The 25,300-nt window shown below is 39.4% G+C and overlaps 1 protein-coding gene across 1 annotated transcript in view; it reads left to right on the forward strand.

The window, feature by feature from the left end:
- Positions 1 to 25,300, forward strand: part of LOC150087100 (uncharacterized) — a 449,565-nt gene that overhangs the window by 408,188 nt on the left and 16,077 nt on the right. Inside the window, exon 9 of the mRNA XM_090372375.1 lies at positions 9,935 to 10,166. Within this exon, the coding sequence (XP_090228501.1) occupies positions 9,935 to 10,166 (232 nt within the window). The remainder of the gene's footprint in view (positions 1 to 9,934; positions 10,167 to 25,300) is intronic.

The raw sequence follows: 25,300 nt of genomic DNA on the forward strand, positions 1-25,300 counted from the left end.
GAGTATTGTCAATGATATACAGGAATTTTTCCAGCAGGGATAAGGAGGTGATTATTCCATTGTATAAGGCGATGGTCAGGCCACACCTAGAGTACTGTATCTAGGTCTGGAGGCCTCATTTCAAGAAGGATGTAGAGCTGCTGGAACGAGTACAGAGAAGGGCAACAAGATTAATGAATGGAATAAAGGGGTGCTCTTACGAAGAAAGGCTTAAGTTTTGCAAATTACAGTGTCTGGAGACTAGGCACCAGCGAGGTGATCTGATAGAGGTGTATAAAGCCTTGAATGGTTTAAGCATGCTCAATGCTGATGGGATTCTTCCTCTAGCTCAGAAAAATCACCTGAGAGGGCATAAATTCAAATTGAGGAAAGACAGATGTAGGATAGACGTGCGGAAATTTGCCTTTAGCCAGCGGGTGGTTGGTTGGTGGAACAGACTTCCATCCCTTGTGGTGGAGGTTGATAACCTAAACAAGTTTAAGGCTCATCTGGACAGGTATTTTGAACGAACAGAGGGGTGAAGTGGAAGTGGTTTTTTTTTTTTTTTTTTGGCTGATGCTGCATAAGCTTGCTTTCTTGCATCAAATGCCTCTCCAGGGCCGAATTGATCGACAAGGCTCTCATCATATACTCCCTCCTATCGTGTCTGGGCAGAATTGCAGACACTTTCAAATTCAACCCTAATTCTCGGCTTTTGTTCAACAGTGACCTGTACTTGTTAAGTAATTCTGCTGGTCTCCTACTCTTAATATTATTAGTGCCAACGTGTACAACTATATCACCTTTTGTGCCCTTAAAAGATGATATAATGGCTAAATCTATCTCCTTGAGGGTAAAGGGAAATTCATCATCAGGATCCATGTAATTAGCATTTTCTCTTTTCTCCTCCTCCTGGTGTATGATTATATCCAATATCCTGTCTATAGTAGGAACCCAGGACAAAGTATCAAAATTATCTTCTGTTCTCACTGAGGCAAAAATTTTGCCAGGAGGAATCTTATTATTTAACAATTTGTATATGAGCCCCCAGGGGTCACTATTTTTCTGAGTGCTGACAAGATTTTTCCAAGCTGCTTTTTTCCTTTTATATATCTCCTGATGGTAGTTTCGAAGAGCTTGCTTATACAGACTCTGAAGGGTGACAATCTCCAACTTAGTATGCGATATATCCCTTTTGGCCTTTTGAACTTCCCTTCTAGTTTGTCTAGTTTTTGATTTTAAATGAGAAGGTTCAAGAGACCACCACAGCACATGATACGGTTTCCTTTTCTTGTACCACATAGACTGTTTACAAGCTGTGATGATTTTATCTTGAATAGTTTCTACCTGCTGGTCAACAGTGAGTGAAGTCAGATCATTCATGTGATCTTGTGTAAGTGACTCCTTTAAGACACTATCAAAAACAACCCACTTAGCATCCCTGACATGGAATCTGTGAAGTTCAGTAGAGTCCAGCCTGGATCGCCTGACATCACAATTCAATTGAAATGTAATCACGTTGTGATCGCTTATGGACAAGCTTGTATGTAATTTCCAGTTACTAAGACTAGGAGCGAAAAGAGTTATATCTATAAAAGATAAACCCATAGGTGTGACACATGCTGGATGGTCCATGGTGTTTAAGACGGTCAATTGATGAGATAAAATAATTCAGTCAATAAATATATTTTTTTTAATAACTGCTTTACAATTGTTTTAAGCTTTTGTGATGCAGAAAATGAAACTAAAGATTTGGAAACAAGCCAATTACAATATGCAATGTTCTCCTCTTGAACAGCCTTAGCACATTTATTGGAAAACCGAAGTTTAGTTAAAAGGCGAGATTTTAAGGTGGTATGTGGAATAAAGGATAACCATCCATGGGTACTAGCAGCATGCTGCAAGTGCACCATGTTTGGATTTAGAAGTAATACATGATTTTTAATATTTTCATTATTTTTTTGAAACATAAGATATTGCATGTTTCGAAAATTTTATGAACAAAAAATTTATTCTTGCAAAATATCCTGACGGCACCCATTATTCCATCTCTACAAGAATAATTTCACTGACACGATCTGAGCAAATGTAGACATCAGAAGTTTTGACACATTAATCTGACTAAGAAAAAGAAGAAAGGAAATCTCTCTCTCTCTCTCCATATAATTTCTGTCCAGGCAAGGAACATTATCCTACCCATGGTGTTCCAGCTCTTCTCAATAATCCCCCTGTCCATGTAGTCCTTAGTACTCATATCCCAAATAGGGGGATTCATGTGAACACACTGAATAAATTTATTGATGTCAAACATGGTAGGAAATCAGTGCACAGAATGAAAAATGTGCAACTGCACTTTGTGGACATTTTCACTCAAATAGACTTTTAGATTTGTGTCTCCTGTTGTCAAGTCATCCAGTCTGGCTGTGGCACGGTGTAGCAGATGCCGGTGGCTGTAGTTGAACTAGAAATGTGTAGATGCTCTAGCATTAACATTAGCAAAGGCAGATGATGCAAGAAAGCAAGCTTATATAGCATCAGCCAAAAAAAAAAACCCTTATTTCACCCATGAACTCACTTTTGTTCCAGCAATCAACCACCTGCTGGCTAAAGGCAAACTTCCGCACATCTATCCTATAACCGTCTTTCCTCAATTTGAATTTATGCCCTCTCAGGCGATTATTCTGAGCAAGAGGAAGAATTCCATCAGCATTGAGCATGCTGAAACCATTCAAGGCTTTATACACCTCAATCAGATCACCTCGCAGGTACCTGGTCTCCAGACACTATAATTTGCAAAACTTAAGCATTGCTTCATAAGAGCAACCCTTTGTTCCATTCACTAATCTTGTTGTCCTTCTCTATACACGTTCCAACAGCTCTACATTATTCTTAAAATGAGTCCTCCAGACCTGTATGCAGTACTCAAGGTGTGGCCTAACCATTGCCTTATACAAGGGGATAATCAACTTATCCATGCTTGAAAAATTCCTGTATATCATTGACAAGACACCATGAGCTACTCTTGCAGACCGTCTGCGCTGCTCATAAAACTTCATATCTGCCTGCACAATTACCCCAGGTCCTTTTCATTCTCTACCACTGTCAGTGTGGTACCACAGAGATGATACGTTACTCTGGGATTACTGCTTCCCATTTCTATTACTTTACATTTTTCAATATTAAACTTCATTTCCCACCTCTTAACCCATCTGCTCAACTTTTCTAGATCCTGTTGCAGCAGTGTACTGTCATTAGTGTCCTTAACAACCCTGCCAACCTTCGTATTGTCTGCAAACTTGGGCATTAAGCCTGATATAACATCATCAATACTATTTATAAATAGAGAAAACAACAATGGACACAACACTGAACACTGAGGGACTCCACTAATAACATTAGTCCACAAAGAGCAATGCCCATTGATTACCACTCTCTGTCTTCTCCCACTCAACCATCCATTTATTCATAGCAGCAATTTTCCTCCAGTGCCACACTGCTCCGATTTGTACAGCAGTCTTCCATGTGCAACAGTATCAAAGGCTTTTCTAAGATCCAAATATATGATATCAAAGTTATTCTTTGTATCCAGCTCCTTTGTGACTACATCATAGTATCCAATCAAATTAGACGAGACTTCACCTTAAGAAACCCATGCTGTGTCCGAGCTATAACTGAAGTCTTGTCTAGATGATCCTGCACAATGCTTTTTTAACCAGGGCCTCCATTAATTTCCCTGGAATAGAAGTTAAACTAACAGGTCTATAATTACTTGTGTCAGCCTTTGATCCTCCTTTGTGGATTGGGGTCACATTTTCACATCTCCAGTCCATGACTACCTCCACTGAGTCCAGGGAAGCTCTCATAATTATGGCTAAGGGTTTGCTTACTTCCTTTGCCGCCTCCTTTAACTGGATAGATTCCATCCACCCCAGGAGATTTTCTTGTGTTTATCTTCAACAATTTCTCCTCCACTTTCCTTTCAGTTATTACAAGATTATCTAGCTTACTTCCAGAGTTTAATACACGTCTGGCATTCCACTCCCTGAATAACTCCTCATGTGTGAAATGTTGATGCAAAATATTCATTTAGTTTGTTAGCTACCTGAGCAGGATCATCAACAGTTGAACCATCGATATCAAGTGTACCAATCTGGTTCATCTCCTTCCTTCTAGAGTTTACATAAGTAAAGAACTCTTTGCTGTTTTTCTTTACATCCTTTGCCAAAGATTTCTCGTAATCTGCCTTCACCTGCCTAAACTCTTTTGTGACTTTGTTACAGACCACCTTATATCTATCATAGGCTTCTTTGTCACATGTTAATTTATATGTATCCCATGCATTTTTATTTTCTGTCACATGTCTAATTAGTTCATCCGAAATCCATTTAGGTTTGAACAATATTTCTTAGTTGGTATAAAAAGCCTAGTAATTTCCAAGATTAATTCTTTGAATGATCTAATTTTGACTTTGCTGTTGGTAACATCATCAGTTGGTTCCACTGTATAGAATTTAAATACTGTCTCAGACCACCGTAGTCACCTTTACAAAAGCAAAAATCCCTCCCTTTACCCTTAATGGTAGTTACCTCTTTGAGTAAATTCCACTTCAGCACACTGTGATCGCTGCCACCTAGTATTTGCTTTATCTGCAGATTCTTGATGCATGAAGAATCACTACTGATAATCAGATGAAGAGTATTACTCCCTCTAGTTGCCTCCCGAACATGCTGCTGTAGAAAACAATCATCCAAAAAATGCACAAAAGCCTTTCTAGTGTGTGAGTGACCAACCCACAAATTTCAGTCAATATCCGGGAAATTAAAATCGTCCATTATAAGACACTCTAATTTACTGGCCCACTCTATTTCTCTGCACAATTGCTCATTATACTCATCAGATTCATTAGGCCTATAACACACACGTACTCTAATTTTTTCTCTCCCAGTGCTTATGTCACACCAAACAGACTCAACATTGCATTGTCCACCAACATCAATTGGATGCACTTCCTTAGATTTTATGTGTTTCTTAACTAACAGCATAACCCCTACTCCCTTCCTGTCCTGTCTATTCTTTCTGTACACACTGTACTCCCAAAATTCCAGTTCTGCAATGCTTATATCTATGTGACACCATGTCTCTGATATCCGAACAATATATGCCTTTGATGTCTTGATTAGCACTTCAAGCTCATCGAATTTATTGACTATACTCTTAGCATTGGTGTACATGCAAGTAGAAATGACTCTATTTCTACTCTTCGGCGCCTCCGTAGCCAGGTGGGCAGGAGCGGCAGTGCGTAGCACATGCTTCTTGATTAAACCGGGGTTCGAACCCGTGACCACCAAATACGGAGGATGCGGAAAGGTCAGGGAATGACCACCGCATATCCCCAGAGCAATATGGCCTTAGTTGCTAATGCTCCTAAATAACAATATAACAATAACAACTATTTCTACTCTTAGTTACCCCAACACATCCCATGTATTTACTTGTTCTACTACGACTTCCAGGAGTCCTGGAAATTCCCATTTGCCTTGCTTTCCAGCCTGCTGCTCAATTGCATTTCAATAGAAGTAGTGCAAGAATCACTTTTACCTCTGCCAGCAGCTACTGTTAATCTATTAGTCTGTGTGCCCCCCCAAGCTAGCAGTTTTCCGACCCACCTGTCTCTGCCACGAGTCACCCTTTTCACGCCAAATGGGTCCCATCAATTTTTTTTTATGAAAACCCCAAACAGGAGAGGTTTTACAACCTATAGTACTTAGTACCGTGCTTGGGTTGGAGGTTGAGAAGACGAAAGAAGATATTTGTTGACATTAGACTTGAACTTCTGTAGACTGTAATTTTCAGGAAATACATATGAAGGAAGGTTGTTCCAGAAAACAGTAGTTGAATGAACGAACGAGGAAGATGAAAATTTGGTTCTGTGAGTTTGAAGTTGGAAAGTAAATGGATGTTGGCTGGTGGCGGCACATGTTTGGACTGTGTTGAAAGAGACAACAGGAATTATAGAAGCCAATTCAGAAGAACAGTGCCCATGGAAGTATCTGTAGAAAAGGCATGCAGCAGAAACAGTACGTCTATTAGACAGCGAGTGGAGAGACTCTGTTAGAGAGGAGTCATTAATTAACCTAACTGCCCTCTTCTGAATGAAATCTAGAATCCTGAGAGAGGTTTTGGGGGCACCAAACCATCTGGGAATATTGTCCCCATATGTGGGAACAATATTCCATATTGGGGCGAATTTGCAATTTGTACAGAATTAACAGCTGTTTGGAAGAAAAGTAACACCAAGAGCGAAAGAGAAAACCGAGTTTTTTAGATGCATAGGAAGCAATATTTCTAAAGTGCTTGTGCCAAGAGAGATTAGAAGTTAGGGTTATCCCCAAAAGTGATATACCATCATGCCTAGAAATCAGAGTGTCACCAAAGACAAGCATAGGAGAAGAAGAATCCTTTTTGCAAGATATAAGACAAGACTGGGTTTTAGAAGTATTGAAATCAACTAAGTTGTCTTTGCCCCACTGGAGAATTACCTGGAGATTGCCATTTAAGGAATTGGTAGCAGGTATTCGAGAAGTTGAAGCTGATTAACCAGTGCAAGGTTTCTCAAAATGGAATGCAATGTGCTGTCATCGGCAAAACTATGGATAGGATTTACAGTCAATGGAAGAAGGTCATTCTTCCATTGACTGTAAATCATCGGCAAAATGTTGATCATCAGCAAAACTATGGATAGGATTTACAGTCAATGGAAGAAGGTCATTAATATACAAGAGGAAAAGAGTGGGTGAAAGAATTGAACCTTGGGGACACCAGCATTAGTGGAGAAGTTAGAAGACAGAGAGCCATCTACCATCACTCTCAGTGGGCGATCAGAGAGAAAACTGGATAACCAATAACAAAAAACAGTTGGCAAACCATAAGATGGAAGCTTGTTTAGAAGTCCTTTAACACAATCGGAAGCCTTGGAGATGTCAAGAGCAACTTCTTGTGTTTCACTGAACGTTTCCATTGAATTTGTCCATAAATGGGTAACATAAGCCAGAATATCAACAGTGGATCGACACTGCCGGAATCCATACTGGCGATCGTTGATCAGACGGAAGGTTTCTAGGTAGTTTAATAGTTGGTGTTTAATTGATTTCTCCATTTCTTTTGAAAGAGTAGAAGTAATTGGATGGGAGGGATTTGTCACCCTTTTTAGGAACTGGCTGGATGTGAGCACATTTCCAAGCAGAAGGGAAATCACCTTTGGAATGAGAAAGTGAAAAAAGCGGCAAAGAACAGGAGTAAGTTCAGGAGCACAGGTTTTGAGAACAAGTGGAAAAATACCATCAGGACCTGGAGCTTTCTTTGGCATCAAGATTCATCAAAATTCTTCTGACATCCTTTTGATGGAAGACCACAGGAGGCATTGACTGGAGCATGTTGGGAATGGTGGGAGGTGTTTTACCAAGATCATTGATACATGAGTTGTAAGAAAAATGGGATGATAGCAGGTCAGCTTTATCCTTGGCTGAAGTGACAACAGAACCATCTGGTTTTGACAGAGGTGGGAGCAGAGATGGGTCCAAGTTGCGGCCAGTAGTTTTGACAAGAGACCAGAATGCTCGGCTACCATTAGGGCAAGAAGCAAGTTTTCTACTCTTAGCCTGTTCAAAATCTAGTTTGGACTGATTAATAACTGCTTTGCAATTGTTGCGTGCTTTGGTGTAGGCAGAAAATGAAATTGAAGAATTGGAAACAAGCCAATTATGATTTGCAACGGTCATGTTGGCTGTATGGTTAGGAGTGTCCAGGATTCTTGTAGGTAAATGAACAATCTGTGCAAGGTCATTAGTAACTGCAAAAGCCTCACCATCTCGACCACCTGGGTTGGTGTGACTAGAGAATGGAAGCCAGCGGGGATTGTGAACATTAAAATCACCAAGGAAAATTACCTCACTGTTAGGAAAGTTGGATTGGAGAAAGTCAAATTGCAAAGACTGAAAGTCAAAGAGCTCCAAGTGATTAGTGGAGTTGGGAGAATGGTAGAGACAACAAATGAATTTGACACAATGAGGTAGAAAGATTTTAAACCAGAGAAGATCGAAAAGAGGACATTCCATATTACCAAGTCTCTGACAGGGAACATCAGAGCGGACGTATGCACAAGTACCACCTTTGAGGCGAAAGGAATCGTACAGCGAATAATTTGGGCAACTGAGATGAGCAGTAGTTGATTAAGCCAATAACTGAGATTCTGTCAGAAAAATACATGGGGTTTGGCAAACTGCAAGTGGAAATGGACATTATTGAGATTAGAATTGAGACCACGTATATTTGTGAAATGAACTAGGAAGTGTTTGGGAGATTTAGATCTTTTCGCAGATAAGCTTATTTTATTAGTTTGACAATTCATGGTGTATTCAATAGTAAGAAAAATTGTGGGTGGGACATGCTGTATGAAGTAATGAAATATTTGGATATGGTGTACACATGGTAAGAATATACTCTGATCCTTGACATAACGTGGCCTTGACAATGCCCCCCCCTCCCGCATACACACTACTTGGACTCCCTCCAGTCACTGTCTGGCAGAATAGAGGAAGCAAGATTATACCCTAGCTGATCCGGAAGCTTCCAAGTTACCAATAGGTTCGGTCCCGTGTACTAACTAGCGGCCAGCCTGCAAACACCGTTTCAGAGCTGTACCCCTGAAATGTAAGGAAGATTGGATTTCGCCATGATGTTCATCATAACCTCAAAGTCATCAGTCATCAGATGGAAGAGATAGGGAAGGGTTGACCGGAACTTAGCTCTAGAGACTAAACATCAGTTCCACCCCTTCAAGCCTCCAATAAGCGAAGTGGTGGTATTGCACCAGTTGATGAGAGCCATCTAGTATTGCCTGGTAACACAGAGGGGCTGCATTCCTTCGTGTGGTGTGGGCGCCACACCTCGACCCCTGCTTACCTGTTCATACCTGAGTGGTCACCCACAGTGTGCTTGTGCATGGGGGCTATAGCCAAGATTACTAACAGTCCCACCATTTTGAAGGTGCAAGCAGAGGATTTGGCTGTCACAGATCGTCCAGACTTCGCCAAAATTGGGTTCACTTAACTTGAATGTCACCCGAATATCAGTTCCATCAGCATTTTAGACTCCCAAGTAGCAAGTACAGCTTGTCTAGCATATCTGAGAGAATGTCTATGACAACCTCAAGGACCAAATTAAGGGGGTGCCTGGTGCCCACAGGATGCAACAGTGCACATTCTATGTATTTTTGGGTTACAGTAATTCTAGTAAAATTAGAAAATAGTAATAGTAGTAGTAATGGTGGTGGTGACAAATTATGCAAGTAATCAAGCTTATATAGCATCACTAAAAAAAAAACCTACTTAGTTTACCCATCTGTACCCTCCAAGAATTTGCCAGCTTCTGCCTTGAGTTTATTCAACCCATCAACTTCCACAATAAGGGATGGAATCCTGTTCCACAATAACAGATGGAACAGACTTCCATCTGTTATTGTGGAACAAGTACAAGGCCATGTACAAGGGAATCATCACCTCTTTTTCCATGCTAGCAAAGTTTCTGTATATCATTGACAAATCCCCCATGAACTGTCCTGTAAGTAAATAGTAAGTAATCTAGTAAAATTAGAAAATAGTTAAGTAACACTAAAAATAGCATTGTTGATGCAAAGCCCTTCCCATAGAAGCTATTATTAGTGAAACTTCTTCAAAATGGTCTTTAAATATTTTGATGTATTTAGCCATGTGCAACTCTGGAACATTAGAGAACTTCTTTATAAAATTATCTACCTTTATAAAGAAGTCTCTACCTTACATAATGATCTTTAAAATAATAAAATAAATTTAATAAAAAAGCAATACTTTGTTAGTAGCACTTTTTTAAAGCAATCTTAACTTATAGTTAAGATTGCCTTTGTTATTTACCATTTCAGGTTCAGTGCACATCGAAAAGCCATATAGGATTAAATCAGGAAATGAATTCAATGGGCAGAAAAAGGAGAAAAGTAGCATCTATTGGGATGCTTAGAAAATCACGAATGTCTGAGAATGATGACTTGGTTGTTGTTCAGACCATCAAGATTACTGACAAATTTGGTTTTGACAGGACTGAACGTAAACTTATGGATTTTGATGAACCTCAAAGGCCAAGCATCAGCTCAATTGGTAAGTTCATTTATTGTTAATATCTAAGAGCATATACAGTTATCACAAAAGGTTTCTTTTTTTAATATTAACTTTTACTAAGATACAAAAATTATATAATTGATACTTGTTAAGGGGAATTCTTGTCTGAACAATTTAACTGGATACTATGATGTGGTCACAAAGGAACTGGATGAAATAATAATTTTGATATCATATATAGTAGACCCTCGCTAATCTGGATTAATTGTGGGAGAGAAGTCATCTGGATTAAACAATAATCTGGATTAGTGAAGCAAAATATTACCCTAAAAGACAAAAAACCTTAGAACACAAATAAATATAAAATTTAATGATATAGGTAGTGCTGATGAAAATAAACAAAAAAATATATCACTGTAGAACCTTTATTTAAAAACTATAAAAAGACAATACATTTATCCATCGATAGAAGACTCAGAAATTGTACAGCAGACTCTCGATTAACTGGGTTCAAGACTCCAAAGTTAAAAAAACAAAAACAAAATAATAAGTGACAAGAAGTGGCATTATGAGTTGTGATTGGGAGATGAATGTACCTATTATCCTGCGATCCCTGTTGTCCTAATACCCTCCGCACAAAAAAACAATGGAAAAAGAACAAATGTTTAGTTTTTTTTTTTTTTTTTTTGTGCGTCACATAGACTGTTTTGTTCCATCACACTGCAGAAAGACAAATTTTGTTTCGTTATTTATATCAGGAGTGTAAATTTTTTTATAGTAAATATATATATATTTTTTTTTTTTTTGTTTATAAATCGTGAAAATGATGGGTAAACACAAAATACTTTTGCTTTCAATTGAACCAAAACTTGAAATTATTCAAAAATTTTAAAATGTTGTATCTGTTAAATCTTTAAAGAATCATTATAATGTTGGTAACCAAACCATATGCAACATTGTAAAAAACAAAGGGAAGCTATTGGATTTTGTGGGCACATCTGATGTGATAGCATTAAAGGCATTAATATCAGAAAAACGATGAAACCTTCTGCATACGAGGACCTCAACAAGGCAGCGGTGTTGTGGTTTAGCCAACAATTACATAAACTCATAATATATAAAATATGGTAACTTATGGACATATATATGTATAAAGAAGTACGCAAACAAAGCGATATAAGCAATAACACCCGTCTGACTTAGTCAACAACAGTACTGAACAACATGCAAAATGGTGTGATATATGTTCTGTCTGTCTCTTCGCAGTCAGAGTGACTCATCTGCCTTCCTAAATCCCATGTGTCTTTCAAGGTACAGTATTTCTATCCGGATTATCTAACATCCAAATTAATTGTAACTGGATTAGTGAGGGTTCACTGTACTTGGATTTTAGAAAAGCTTTTGATATTGTTGCTCATGGAACACTACTGCACAAGATGGAGCAGTACGGCATTAAAGGCAAGTTGCTACAATGGATAAAAGGATGGTTGAGTGGAAGAAGACAGAGAATGGTAATCAATGAACACTGCTTGTGAAGCCAGTGGGTGGACTAATGTTATTAGTGGAGTTCCCCAGGGTTTTGTGCTGGGTCCATTGTTGTTTTGTGTATTCATCAGTGATATTGATGAAGGTATATCAGACTTAATGTCCAAGTTTGCAGATGATACAAAGGTTGGCAGGATTGGTAATGACTGTAAATACAGTATGCTACTGCAACAGGATCTAATTAAGTTGGGCAAATGGGCTGAGAAGTAGTAACCGAAGTCAAAATTGACAAATGCAAGGTGCTGTACATGGGTAGCAATAACCCCAGAGTAACTTATCAACTGTGTGTTACTACACTCAGGGTAGTGGAGAATGATAATGACCTGGGGGTAATTGTGCAGTCAGACCTGAAATTTTCTGTGCACTGTAGACATGCTGCCAAGACAGCTCATCGGGTTTTGTCAATAATATACAGAAACTTTGCTAGCTGTGATAAGGAGGTGATTTTCCTTTGTATAATTCTATGGTTAGCCTCATCTTGAGTATTGTATACACGTCTGGAGACCACACTTTAGGAAGGATGTAGATCCACTGGAACGGGTGTAGACAAGAAAAACCAGATTGGTGAAGGAACAAAAGTGCTCTTACCAAGAAAGACTTCATTTCTGCAAACTGAAGCTTCTCAAGACCAGATACCTGCAGGGGTATCTAATTGAGGTGTTTAAAGCCTTGAATGGATTGAGTAAGTTGAATGTTAATGGTATTCTTCCAATTGATGAGACTGCACATACGTACTGCAACCATCCATCCTCAATTCAGGTAGCCTTTCTTGCCTTCAGCCAGTGGGTGGTTGATTGTTGGAACAGACTTCCATCTGTTGTTGTGGAAGTGGATGGGTTTAATAAAATCAGCGGAGAACTAGACAAATACCTCGAGGCTACAGATGGGTGAAGAGAGATAGAAAGAGATACTGTATTAGCTTGCTTTCTTGCATCATTTTCCATTAATACTACTTATGGCAAATTGAAAGTGTTAGTCACCAAATACAGGGTGATTCACTACCAGTGCGACAAACTTGCAGGAGGTGTAGGGGACACAAAGACGAATCAGAATCACATAGCATTGCAGGGTCCGAAATGCCTTCATCATGCGGTAGAGGACGTTGAACAGGAGGTCGCGTGAACAGCGATCCCGCTGGAAGTCAGCATTTGCGAACCTTTTCTGTTGAAGAAACCAAGTAGCAAAAGTTCTCCGGAGTGGATAATCTGCAGGCTCCAATGATTGGACGCATTGCAGATGGTATGAACTCATTTGGTTTGTTAACAGTATCCTCCATACAGTGGATTGGGAAATACCCAATCGTTGGCCTATCGCTCGAGTACTCGTATTGCCTTCTGCAAGACGTAGGACATTCTCCTCATTGTCAGGCGTCCTCGTCGTTCGCTCTCGATTCATGGTACCTCTCGTGAAACAACCAGTCTCACATAACCTTCTGTGCACACGTGCGAAAATCGTATGATGAGGAGCACGCCTGTGCAGGAAACGTTCCTGGTACAAGCACAGAGCGGCACGCCCATTACAGTCCGCAGCTCCATATGCGAGAATTGTCTGCCAGTTCAACGTTTGAATACTCGTCTATCCTACTGCCTCGGGAACCGGTTCACAAATGCTGACTTCCAGCGGGATCGCTGCTCACGCGACCTCCCGTTCAACGTCCTCTACCACATGACGAAGGCATTTCGGACCCTGCAATGCTATGTGATTCCGATTCGTCTTTGTGCGCCCTACACCTCCTGCAAGTTTGTCGCACTGGTAGTGAATCACCCTTTATATAGATATGAAGCTGGCTATGGAGTTTTCTCAAGTGTTAAATTAAACATTTTACTTGAATTTATTATAATGGAACTCTGAGAATCTATTTGTGAGCACTGTTCAGAGAATAAGTTTTGATTCATATTAAAATGTTTGAATTTTGTACAGATCCAGTTTAAATACAGAGAGCAACATTGTTTTCTGTGTTTAAACATCATTGGGCCCATTCTTGTTTTCTGTTAAATACAGAAAACACTGAACCCTGGGGGACTCCACTAATATCATTAGTCCACGAAGAGCAGTATCCATTGATTACCACTCTGTCTTTTACCACTCAACCTTCCCTTTACACACTGTACACATTGTACTGTACACAGGAGTACAATGTCTTGTACACATTGTACTCCCCAAATTCAATTTCTGCATTCATATCTGTGTGACACCACGTCTCTGATATCCCTACAATATCTGCCTTTCATGTTTTGACCAACACCCCAAATTCATCAAATTTATTTCCCAAACTCCCAGCATTGGTGTACACGCAAGTATACATGCATTCCTATTCTTAGCTACCCTAACACAGCCCATGTATTTGCTTGTTCTGCAATGACTCCCGGCAGTCTCTGAAATCCCCTGGCAACTTGATTTCCAGGCTGCTGCTCATTCCAATAGAAGCAGTGCAAGAATCACTTTCACCTCTACCAGCGGCTACTGTTAATCTCTATTAGTCCATGTATCTCCCCCAAACTAACAGTTTTCCAACCCACCTAACTCTGCCTCGATAGCATCAGCAAATATTCTTACACCCTTTCTATTTAAGTGTATCCCATCCCTGTACAAGCAGTCTCTCCTGTTAACAAGCACAGACCATGCTGAGAAAAATTCTACACCTTGAGCCTTGCACAATCTCTCCAGGGCCGAATTGATCGACAAGGCTCTCATCATATACTCCCTCCTATCATGTCTGGGCAGAATTACAGACACTTTCAAATTCATCCCTAACTCACAGCTTTTTTTCAGCATTGTCTTGTACTTGTTAAGTAATTCTGCCGGTCTCCTACTGTTAATATCATTAGTGCCAACGTGTACAACAATATCACACTTTGAGCTCATAAAGGATGATATCTGCCCTACAACGTCATCAACATTTGCCCCTGGAAGACATACCCTGGTCCTGTTCCATCTATCCTTTTTGCACAATATGTTCCCCATTTGCCTTACAATAGAGTCACCTACAACTAGTTCCTTTGGGACCAGCACATTCTGCCTTGGGGGTTGCTGCTGTGTTGCGTGATGTTCAAGTGCAAGCTCTGGCATTGATGTAGGCAGCTGAGAGCTTGATGGGCCCCTCAATTTAAATCCTTCGAGGGCATCTACCCTGTCCTTCAAGCTCTCTTATAGACCCATAACAACGCTGACTTGGCACCTGATTTCCTCACACTGCTTACATCATGCACACACATAGTCATTCCCTTTGGCAATATCATGTCCCATTCCTGATTGCTCCACAATCATGAAAGAAGCAGTACATTTCAAAAGGCTGTGATTTAGAGGACATCTGTCCCTCCCCCTCAGTTCTCCCCTGAGCCACAGCACTCCCATTAGCTTGAGCCTTTTGCTTTGCTGCTCTGGTCTGAGTCGTGATTTCGATTCAATTTCAAAAATATAACCCTAAACTTATATATCAATGCAGTTATAACACTATATATATATATATATATATATATATTTCAGTATCGAGTATTATCTCCGAATTACGTTATGACTTCTATATCTCCTATCAAGTTATATGTATTAATTAATAATGTTATGTTTGTAAAATCTAAGTTGTTATATGTATTTAGTTAAAAAAATATAAATTAATTGACAATGAAATTTAATAAGATTAATAAATTTTACTGATTAATTGATAATACTATGCTATGCTATGCTACGGTAACAGATTTCTAATATGGTGCTACGTGTTTCGCTATCTAGTTTTACGTTAAACCTTACACTATCTAGTTCGGGATATACCCTATTTCCCCATGTATAAGACGCACCCTTTTTCGAAAAATTTGGGGTCTAAAAACTGGGTGCATCTTATACAGTGGTTGTAGATTTTTTTCCTTGCATTTACTGCTTTTACGCGCTTGTTGCCTTTGCTCATTGTTTCGCAATTGTTACCGGTATATTAGGTTACGTTTTGCCCCATTCTGCCTAGAAATGGCTCAGAAAAAATTTTCGTACAGTGCTAAATTCAAGTTCAAAGTAATCCAGTTTTCAAAAGTGAATGGAAATTGTGCTGCTGAACGTAAGTTTGGTCCTCCTTCAACTGAGAAAACAATCGGAGACTAGGCTACGGGAAGAAGAAATCCTACTGAAAACGCCACGGCAGAAGAAAGCCATGAGAGGCAAGTCAGCAAAATGGCCTGATTTAGAGTGGGAATTGAAGATATGGATTGAAGAGCAAAGGGCAATTGGAATTCCTGTGTCCACAAAGAAGTTACTGATTTCAAAGGAGGACACAATTGGTGCTTCAGGTTCATGAAATGGAACGGACTAAGCATACGTACATGCACCAGACTTGCCCAAAATATGCCTGAAAGCTATGAGCAGAAGGTCCTTGAATTTCATCATTTTGTCATTCAATATCGGAAGACACATCAGTTTGAGTTGGGACAGATTGCAAATATGGACGAAGTCCCCCTTCAATTTGATGTCCCAAGTAACAGAACTGTTGATAAGAAGGGGTGAAAACTGTAACTGTGAAGACAAGTGAACATCAAAAGAGCCATTATACAGTTGTTCTAGCTTGTTGTGCCGATGGAACCAAGCTGCCTCCTATTCTGATTTTCAAACGCAAAACAATGCCAAAAGAAGACATTTCTCGAGGAGTGATTGTCCACGTTCATGACAAGGGTTGGATGGATCAGGATGGGATGAAGATCTGGTTTGAGAAAGTTTGGAGCAGGAGACCAGGTGGGCTCTTATGCAAACCTGCCCTATTGGTGCTTGATCAGTTCAGGGCACACATAACAAAAAACACAAAGAAGATTTCTGCAGAGCAAAAAACAAAACTTGCCGTCATACATGGAGGCTTGACATCCCAGCTCCAACCACTTGATGTCAGCATTAACAAACCCTTCAAAGCTGCCATGAGAGACGAATGGAACCAATGGATGAAGTCTTCTGGGGACAATTTGACACCAGCAGGAAGAGTGAAGAAACCAACTATAGGAGAAGTTTGTACCTGGGTGAAAAGATCCTGGGATAATATCAAGATTGAGATCATTGTCAAGTCATTTAAGAAGTGTGGCATTTCAAATGCCATAGAAGGAACTGAGGACGAGGCAATATATGAAGACAGTGATTCGTCATCAGACACAGATAAGGACAAGCTAATGTATGGGAGTTTTGACAGTGATGAGGAGTTGTATGAATTTTATGATGAATAAAACTTGAGTTCAATAACTTTATTTAATACATTTTTTTTTCAAGTTTCAGGCCCCAAAATTAAGGTACGTCTTATACATGCCAACCCGCACTGGACCAGCATGGCAGATTACAGTCCATTTCCCTCGGCATGAATTGTTGAGGAGGCTTCCACCCTGCAGTGGGTTGATAATGGCTGCACTTTACTTTTTTTACTTATACATGGGGAAATACGGTACATTGTATCGTATAACAATGGTGGCAAGTTACAAATGGTAAATCTAGAGACACTAAGTATTACTTAACTTTCAAAATTACACTATCTAAATTCAAAATAAACCAAGGATCTTGACTAGGTCTATAAGCTACTTATAGAAAATAATTTAATATAACAATTAAGGCAATAAAACGGCTAAATATACCGTATTTCCCCATGTATAAGACGCACCTTAATTTTGGGGCCCGAAATTTGAAAAAAAATGTATTACATAAAGTTATTGAACTCAAGCTTTATTCATCATAAAATTCATACAACTCCTCATTACCTGAATTCAGCACTGTACGAAAATCTTTTCTGAGCCATTTCTGGGCAGAACGTGGCAAAATGTAACCTAATATACTGGTAACAAGTGCGAAACAATGAGCGCAATGACAACAAGCGGAAAACGCAAGTAAAAAAATCTACAACCACTGTATAAGATGCACCCAGTTTTTTGACCCCAAATTTTTCGAAAAAAGGTGCGTCTTATACCTGGGGAAATACGGTAATTAAAAACTTAGTGTTTGCTGCAGCTGCAAAAACTTGTCCAACACATGGATTGGATACCCTTACCGATACTAAGTAATAACCTACAAAAAATCTCCACTGAAGTTCAAATTAAACTAAGTATCATAACTAGGAATATAAAGCTACTTCTAGAAAATAAATTAATATGCCAATTTAAGTCAATAAAACAGAAAAAATTTAAGCTAAACTTCTCTATTAGCTGGAGCCATAAAAACTTCACCCGCACGAGACTACTCTTGTTTCTGATTGATTTGGAGTGAACGGATGGGTTAAATGGGAAGGGGGTTTTTTTGGCTGATGCTATATAAGCTTGCTTTCTTGAATCATGTGCCTCAACTAATGCTAATAAGGAGTGATTATCCCATTATACAACGTAATAGTTAGTTGCATCTTGAGAACTATATACAGGTACTAATATAAGATTTTGAAAGGGAAACAAAAAGGGTGCTTTTACCAAGAAAGGCTTCAGTTCTGCAAATTAAATATCTGGAGAACCTGGAGGTGATCTGATTTAGTTGTTTAAAGCTTTGAATGAATTTAGCAAGCTGAATGCTGATAACCTGTCCATTCCCTGTCCACCCTGTCCATTACCTGTCCATTCCCTCCAGTAACACTACTCAGCCTTTTAAAAAAAATTCACTGGTGTTTCCGAATCATTTTCCAATGCTGATTTCAAAAATAATAAAATGCTACTATTACCAAACTTTTATATTTAAATACATGTTGGAAACACTATTAAAAAGGTCAATGTCTGCAATAAGGCCTCTGAGGTTGGGATTATTCATACCACCAATTTTAAACACACACACCAACCGTTTATAACTGATTGAATAATGAAATAAAATAAAATAAAATGATAAAAAAGACTGTAAAATAATATTTACAAAAAACTAAACTATAACAAAAATAAAATGAGTAAATAAGTTAAAATGCATTAAAATATAAATATAAAAGCGATAAAAAAGACGATAAAAAACACTATTAGAGCTTTCGGAGGTGTCTGCCTCCTTCCTCAGTAATAGTGAGACTTAAGCGACACATCCTTAAATACCAGGTTCACGGCACACATGGATGACCAGGCGCATACTCAGCATTCCTTTCACTTGTACCAGAACCGGAAGTGGTCTGTAGACGTGGAAAATTAAAACGTTACGTGGGGGAGACAGGACGGCGTCTCAAGGACCGTCTGGGGGAACATTCACGAGCGATATGGACCGCAGAGCTCAATAAATCCGCCATTGCCGAGCACTATTGGGAAAAACAACACCAGATCTCCCCCGACAACGCTGTCATCCTTGACCGGGCGCATAGATTCTGGGACCGCAAGTGGCTGGAAAGTCTGTGGATTGGATCCTCTGGTAACAATAGTATGAATAGAGACAGGGGAGTTAGGCTTCACCCCCTTTTTGAGGCGGTGGTTTTGGCCGGAGATAAACGTTTTAATTTTCCACGTCTCCAGACCACTTCCGGTTCTGGTACAAGTGAAAGGAATGCTGAGTATGCGCCTGGTCATCCACGTGTGCCGTGAACCTGGTATTTAAGGATGTGTCTCTTAAGTCTTACTATTACTGAGGAAGGAGGCAGACACCTCCAAAAGCTCTAATAGTGTTTTTTATCGTCTTTTTTATCGCTTTTATATTTATATTTTAATGCATTTTAACTTATTTACTCATTTTATTTTTGTTATAGTTTAGTTTTTTGTAAATAATTAAAAGTTTTTTGTAAATATTATTTTACAGTCTTTTTTATCATTTTATTTTATTTTATTTCATTATTCAATCAGTCATAAACGGTTGGTGTGTGTGTTTAAAATTGGTGGTAAGGGTAATGTGGTAAAAAGTCCATGAAACACTCACTTCTCATTTTAAAACTGATCTACTGTGGGTCAATTTTTATTTTTATTTCTTTGATTCTTTTGCAGATCCTGTTTACAGTCCATCTTCATCATCAAGCAATAGTTAGCCATCGTGTTGACATTCCACCTCCCTTGGTACCTCATCCCCATGTTTTTAATGTCCTAGTGAAACATTTCACCCTGTTCTTCACTAATACTTCCTAGATTTTCTGGATATTAGTCAATGTGAGAGTCATTTTGATGTGCAAGGTTGGAAGGAGGACAGTTTTTGGATCTACCAATGGTGGTTGAAAAAAAAAAAATTCATCTTTGACACTCTTGTTACAGCCCAGAGAGGATCAGCTGGTTCTTGAAGTTTAACAACATATTTCAACTATATTCTTGTAGTCTGGATCTTTGTTATTCCCTAAGAAGTTTTCAACAACAGACCTGAAGCTAATCCATGTCTGTTTTTATCTTTAATTCATAGTTCCTTCAAAATCTCATGGCCCCAAGTGACTATAGCGATTCCTAAGCGATTTACTTAAAAGAGCGGTTGATTATAGAATAGTGTTATTTTTCTGAAGTTATTTAATTTTGCACTTCTGAAGTAAAGAAGTTAGCTCACTTGACAGAAAGGCAAGACACCTTTCTTTTTGTATATAGGAATAACTTATTAACACACTAATAACTAATCTCTCTTTATTGCTTAGTCACTGGTGGCACTGCTCCTGCCTCCACGTGGCAGGGCTGGAAGTCTGGGAGAAGAAATCCACTCTCCCAGGGCTAAAAGGAGCAGTGATGGAAAGCACAAAACAGTCCAGCTGCAGATCTACTGATCCAGATCTAGATAGGCATGACCCGGATCATGACTTAAACCCATCCCATGCCAATAGACAAAAAAAAGAAGGGACAGATTATTCTGCTCCTCTCTTTTTAATATTGCATTCCTCCACAGACCAGCCACTGAGTAAGTTATTTCCATTTTTGATTCAGAAATGTCTCGAAAATGTGGCTGGCCCTCCAAAAATGGTTTGTCAATTAAGATCTGGAGATTTATTAGTGGAGATGAAGGAACATAGACAGAAAGACTCCTGAAAATTTCTACCTTTGGTGGAATTCCCACAAAGGTTACCCCCCATGCCACCTTGAACTCCTCCAAAGGGGTAATATCAGAATGGGATCTCCTAAATGTATCGGAAGATGAATTTGTCCATGAATTAAACAACCAAAATGTAATCCATGCCAAAAGAATTTTTATCAAAAGAGATGGAGAGCTTGTCCCTACTCAGACAGTCATACTGACGTTTAAAACACCAATTCTCCCCACAACTATAAAGGCTGGATACCTCAGATGTCATGTTCGACCATATATTCCCAATCCAGTACGGTGCTTCAAGTGGCAAAAGTTTGGTCATTTGCAAACTGTATGCAGAGGTGTAGTCACTTGTGCTGCTTGTGGTTCTAAAGAACGCACACATACCAATTGTAACAAGGAAACTCATCATTCTGCCTTCTCTAAGAACTGTGATCAATGGAAACGAGAGAAGAATATTCAGAAATATAAAATAGAGCATAAGGTTTCATATCAAGAGGCAAAAAAAACACTTTACAATTCCTGTTAAATCATCTACGTACGCGTCAATTACTCAACGACTACGCTCAGTATCAACTCAAACTGACTGCTCAGTCCCTCCAAATATCTCTATATCTGGTTGGGCTAAATCAGTACTTTCTTCATCAAAGGAACACTCTTCCTCCAAATATGTAACTCAAGAAGTAAATAGACGAGTAACAGTACCTCCAGATAAGAACCCCAAACAACAACAGAAAGAACAAATCAAGAGCCCTAAAAGAAGTGATAAATACAAACTCAGATCTGATACCATTGACATCGATGAAAAGCAGGCGAAGATGATACAATTCTTGAAATTCATCCAGAAGATGACATCGACACAGGCAGACCAGTTTTCTCAAAGAAGGAAAAGGGAAAAATAGACAGGCATAAGCAGACTACTTCACGGATGTTAGCAGACACCAGTTAAAACCAAACAATGAGTACAGTTATTCAGTGGAATTGCTGTAGGCTCCGTGCTAACGTAGATGACTTTTACAATCTCTTAAGTAAATATAAGCCTGTTGCAGTATGCATTCAAGAAACCAATCTCAAAAATACAGTATCTATGACAATTAAGCATTATACTATATATAGAAAAGAAAGAAGTTCCTCTAATTCAGCTCATGGAGGAGTAGCGGTCATGGTGAACTCTGTAGTTCCCTGTAGACCTATCCCCATGCAAACATCTTTAGAGGCAGTTGCAGTTCATGTCACTATTGGTATAACAGTAACATCAGTTTCATTGTATCTATCGCCCAACCGTACATACAGCCTTGATGATTTAGATGATATAGTAAAGCAAATACCTGTTCCCTTTTGTACTTTGGGTGACTGGAGTGGCCATCACCCCCTATGGGGTTCCCAACATCTTGACTCTAGAGGACAGATAATAGAAAAATTTTTAGATAAACATAACCTAACTATTCTAAACACTGGTGATCACACATATGTACACACTCTCCATCTGGTTCAAGTTCAGCTATTGATCTTTCAATATGCTCCCGAGCGATATTTCTTATCATAGACTGGACTGTTACTGATAACCCTTGTGGTAGCAATCACTTTCCTATAATCTGTACTTTCAGCTCAAGTTCTCCTCCCCAGAGAGACATTAGGACAACCTGGAAATTTGAAAAGGCTAACTGGACTAAATACCAGGAAATAGCTCAAATAGATACTTCCGTCATTAAAAACCTCACAATTGATTCTGCAGTCAGGGTGACTACACGAAAAATAATGAAAGCATCGGAGTCTGCTATTCCAAAATCTTCATCCAAAATTCGGCTTCATCCAAAAATGTGGTAGAATAAGTACTGGAATCTGTTTTGAAAATATCCAACCACTTTAGCATTAGCATTAGCATTAGTAGAGGCATATGATGCAAGAAAGCAAGCTTATTCAGCATCAGCCAAAAAAAAACAAAAAAAAAAAAAAAAAAAAACCCACTCCCATTTCACCCCTCCGTTCGTTCGAAATACCTGTCCAGTTGAGCTTTAAATTTGTTTAGGCTATCAACTTCAACAACCAGTGATGGAAGTCGGTTCCACCAACCAACCACCCGCTGGCCAAAGGCAAATTTCCGCACATCTATCCGACATCCGTCCTTCCTCAATTTGAATTTATGCCCTCTGAGGTGATTATTCTGAGAAAGATGAAGAATCCCATTGGCATTGAGCATGCTCAAACCATTCAAAGCCTTATACACCTCTATCAGATCACCTCGCCGGTGCCTAGTCTCCAGACTCTGTAATTTGCAAAACTTAAGCCTTTCTTCGTAAGAGCAACTCTTTGTTCCATTTACTAATCTTGTTGCCCTTCTCTGTACCCGTTCCAGCAGCTCTACATCCTTCTTGAAATGAGGCCTCCAGACCTGTATACAGTACTCAAGATGTGGCCTTACCATTGCCTTATACAAGGGAATAATCACCTCCTTATCCCTGCTAGAAAAATTCCTCTTTATCATTGACAAGACACCATGAGCTACTCTTGCAGCTCGTCTGCACTGCTCAGAGAACTTCATATCTGCCTGCACAATTACCCCCAGGTCCTTTTCATTCTCCACCACTGTCAGTGTAGTACCGCAGAGTTGATACGTTGATCTGGGGTTACTGTTTCCCATATGCAGCACTTTACATTTGTCGATGTTAAACCTCATTTGCCACCTCTCAGCCCATCTGTTCAACCTGTCCAGATCCTGTTGCAGCAGCATAGCGTCAGTATTGTCCTTAACGACCCTGCCAACCTTTGTATCATCTGCAAACTTGGACATTAAACTTGATATCCCATCATCAATATCATTCATAAACACCGAAAACAACAACGGACCCAACACTGAACCTTGAGGAACTCCACTAATAACATTAGTCCACGTTGAGCAGTGTCCATTGATTACCACTCTCTGTCTTCTGCCACTCAACCATCCCCTTATCCATAGCAGCAATTTGCCTCCAATGCCACACTGCTCCAATTTGTGCAGCAGTCTTCCATGTGCAACAGTATCAAAAGCCTTTCTAAGATCCAAATATATAATATCAAAGTTATTCCCTGCATCCAGTTCTTTTGTGACTACATCATAGTATCCAATCAAATTGGTCAGGCAAGACCTGCCCTTAACAAAACCATGCTGCGTCTGAGCTATAACTGAATTCTTGTCTAGATGATCCTGCAGTGCTTCTTTAACCAGTGCCTCCATTAATTTACCTGGAACAGAAGTTAAACTAACAGGTCTATAATTACTTGTGTCAGCCTTTGAACCTCCTTTGTGAATTGGGGTCACATTTGCACATCTCCAGTCCATAGGTACCTCCCCTGAGTCCAAGGAAGCTCTCATAATTATGGCTAAGGGTTTGCTTACTTCCTTTGCTGCCTCCTTTAATATAACTGGATAGATCCCATCCACCCCAGGTGCCTTTTTTATGTTTATCCTCAACAATCTCTCCTCCACTTTCCTCTCAGTTATTACAAAATCATCCAGCTCATTGCCAATGTTTACTTTACCTACATCATTCTCCTTCCTGAATAACTCCTCATGCGTGAATGTAGATGCAAAATACTCGTTTAGATTGTTAGCCACCTGAGCAGGATCCTCAACTGTTGAACCATCAATATCCAGTGGACCAATCTGATTCATCCCTTTCCTTTTCGAGTTCAAGTATGTAAAGAACTCTTTTCTGTTTTTCTTTGCATCCTTTGCCAAGGATTTTTCATAGTCTGCCTTTGCCTGCCTAATCTCCTTTGTGACTTGGTTACAGACCAACTTATATCTATCATAGGCTTCCATGTCACCCATTAATTTGTATGTATCCCATGCATTTTTCTTCTCTGCCACATGTCTCATTAGTTCATCTGACAACCATTTAGGCCTAAACCTTGAACAATATTTCTTAGTTGGTATGTAAAGCCTGGTAGCCTCCAAGATTAGTTCCTTGAATGCTTCCCATTTTGAGTTTGCTGTTGGTAACATCATCAGTTGGTCCCACTGTATAGAATTTAAATACTGTCTCAGACCATCATAGTCGCCTTTACGAAAACAAAAACCCTTCCCTTTACCTCTGATGGTAGTTACCTCCTTGAGTAAATCCCACTTCAACACACTGTGATCACTGCCACCTAGTGGTTCATTTATCTGCAGGTTCTTAATGCATGAAGAATCACTACTGATAATCAGATCAAGAGTATTGCTCCCTCTTGTTGCCTCACGAACATGCTGATGTAGAAAACAATCATCCAATAAATCCACAAAAGCCTTGCTAGTGTGCGAGTGACCAACCCACAAATTCCAGTCAATATCTGGGAAATTAAAATCCCCCATTATAAGACTCTCTGATTTACTGGCCCACTCTATTTCCCTGTACAATATCTTATTATACTCATCAGAGTCATTAGGCCTATAGCACACTCCTACTCTCAATTTTGATTTCCCTATGCTTATGTCACACCAAACTGACTCGACGCTGCCCTGTCCATCGATGTCGACTGGCTTCACTTCCTTGGACTTTATGTGTTTCTTAATTAATAGCATGACCCCTCCTCCCCTCCTGTCCTGTCTATCCTTTCTATACACATTGTATTCCCCAAATTCCAGTTCCGCATTACTTATATCTGTGTGACACCACGTCTCTGATATCCCAACAATATCTGCCTTTGATGTTTTGAGCAATACCTCAAATTCATCAAATTTATTTACCAAACTCCTAGCATTGGTGTACACGCAGGTATACATG

The sequence above is a fragment of the Mastigoproctus giganteus genome, chromosome 4 (genome assembly GCF_048544385.1).
Source record: "Mastigoproctus giganteus isolate SK-2022 chromosome 4, ASM4854438v1, whole genome shotgun sequence".
In the NCBI taxonomy this organism is placed as follows: domain Eukaryota; kingdom Metazoa; phylum Arthropoda; class Arachnida; order Uropygi; family Thelyphonidae; genus Mastigoproctus; species Mastigoproctus giganteus.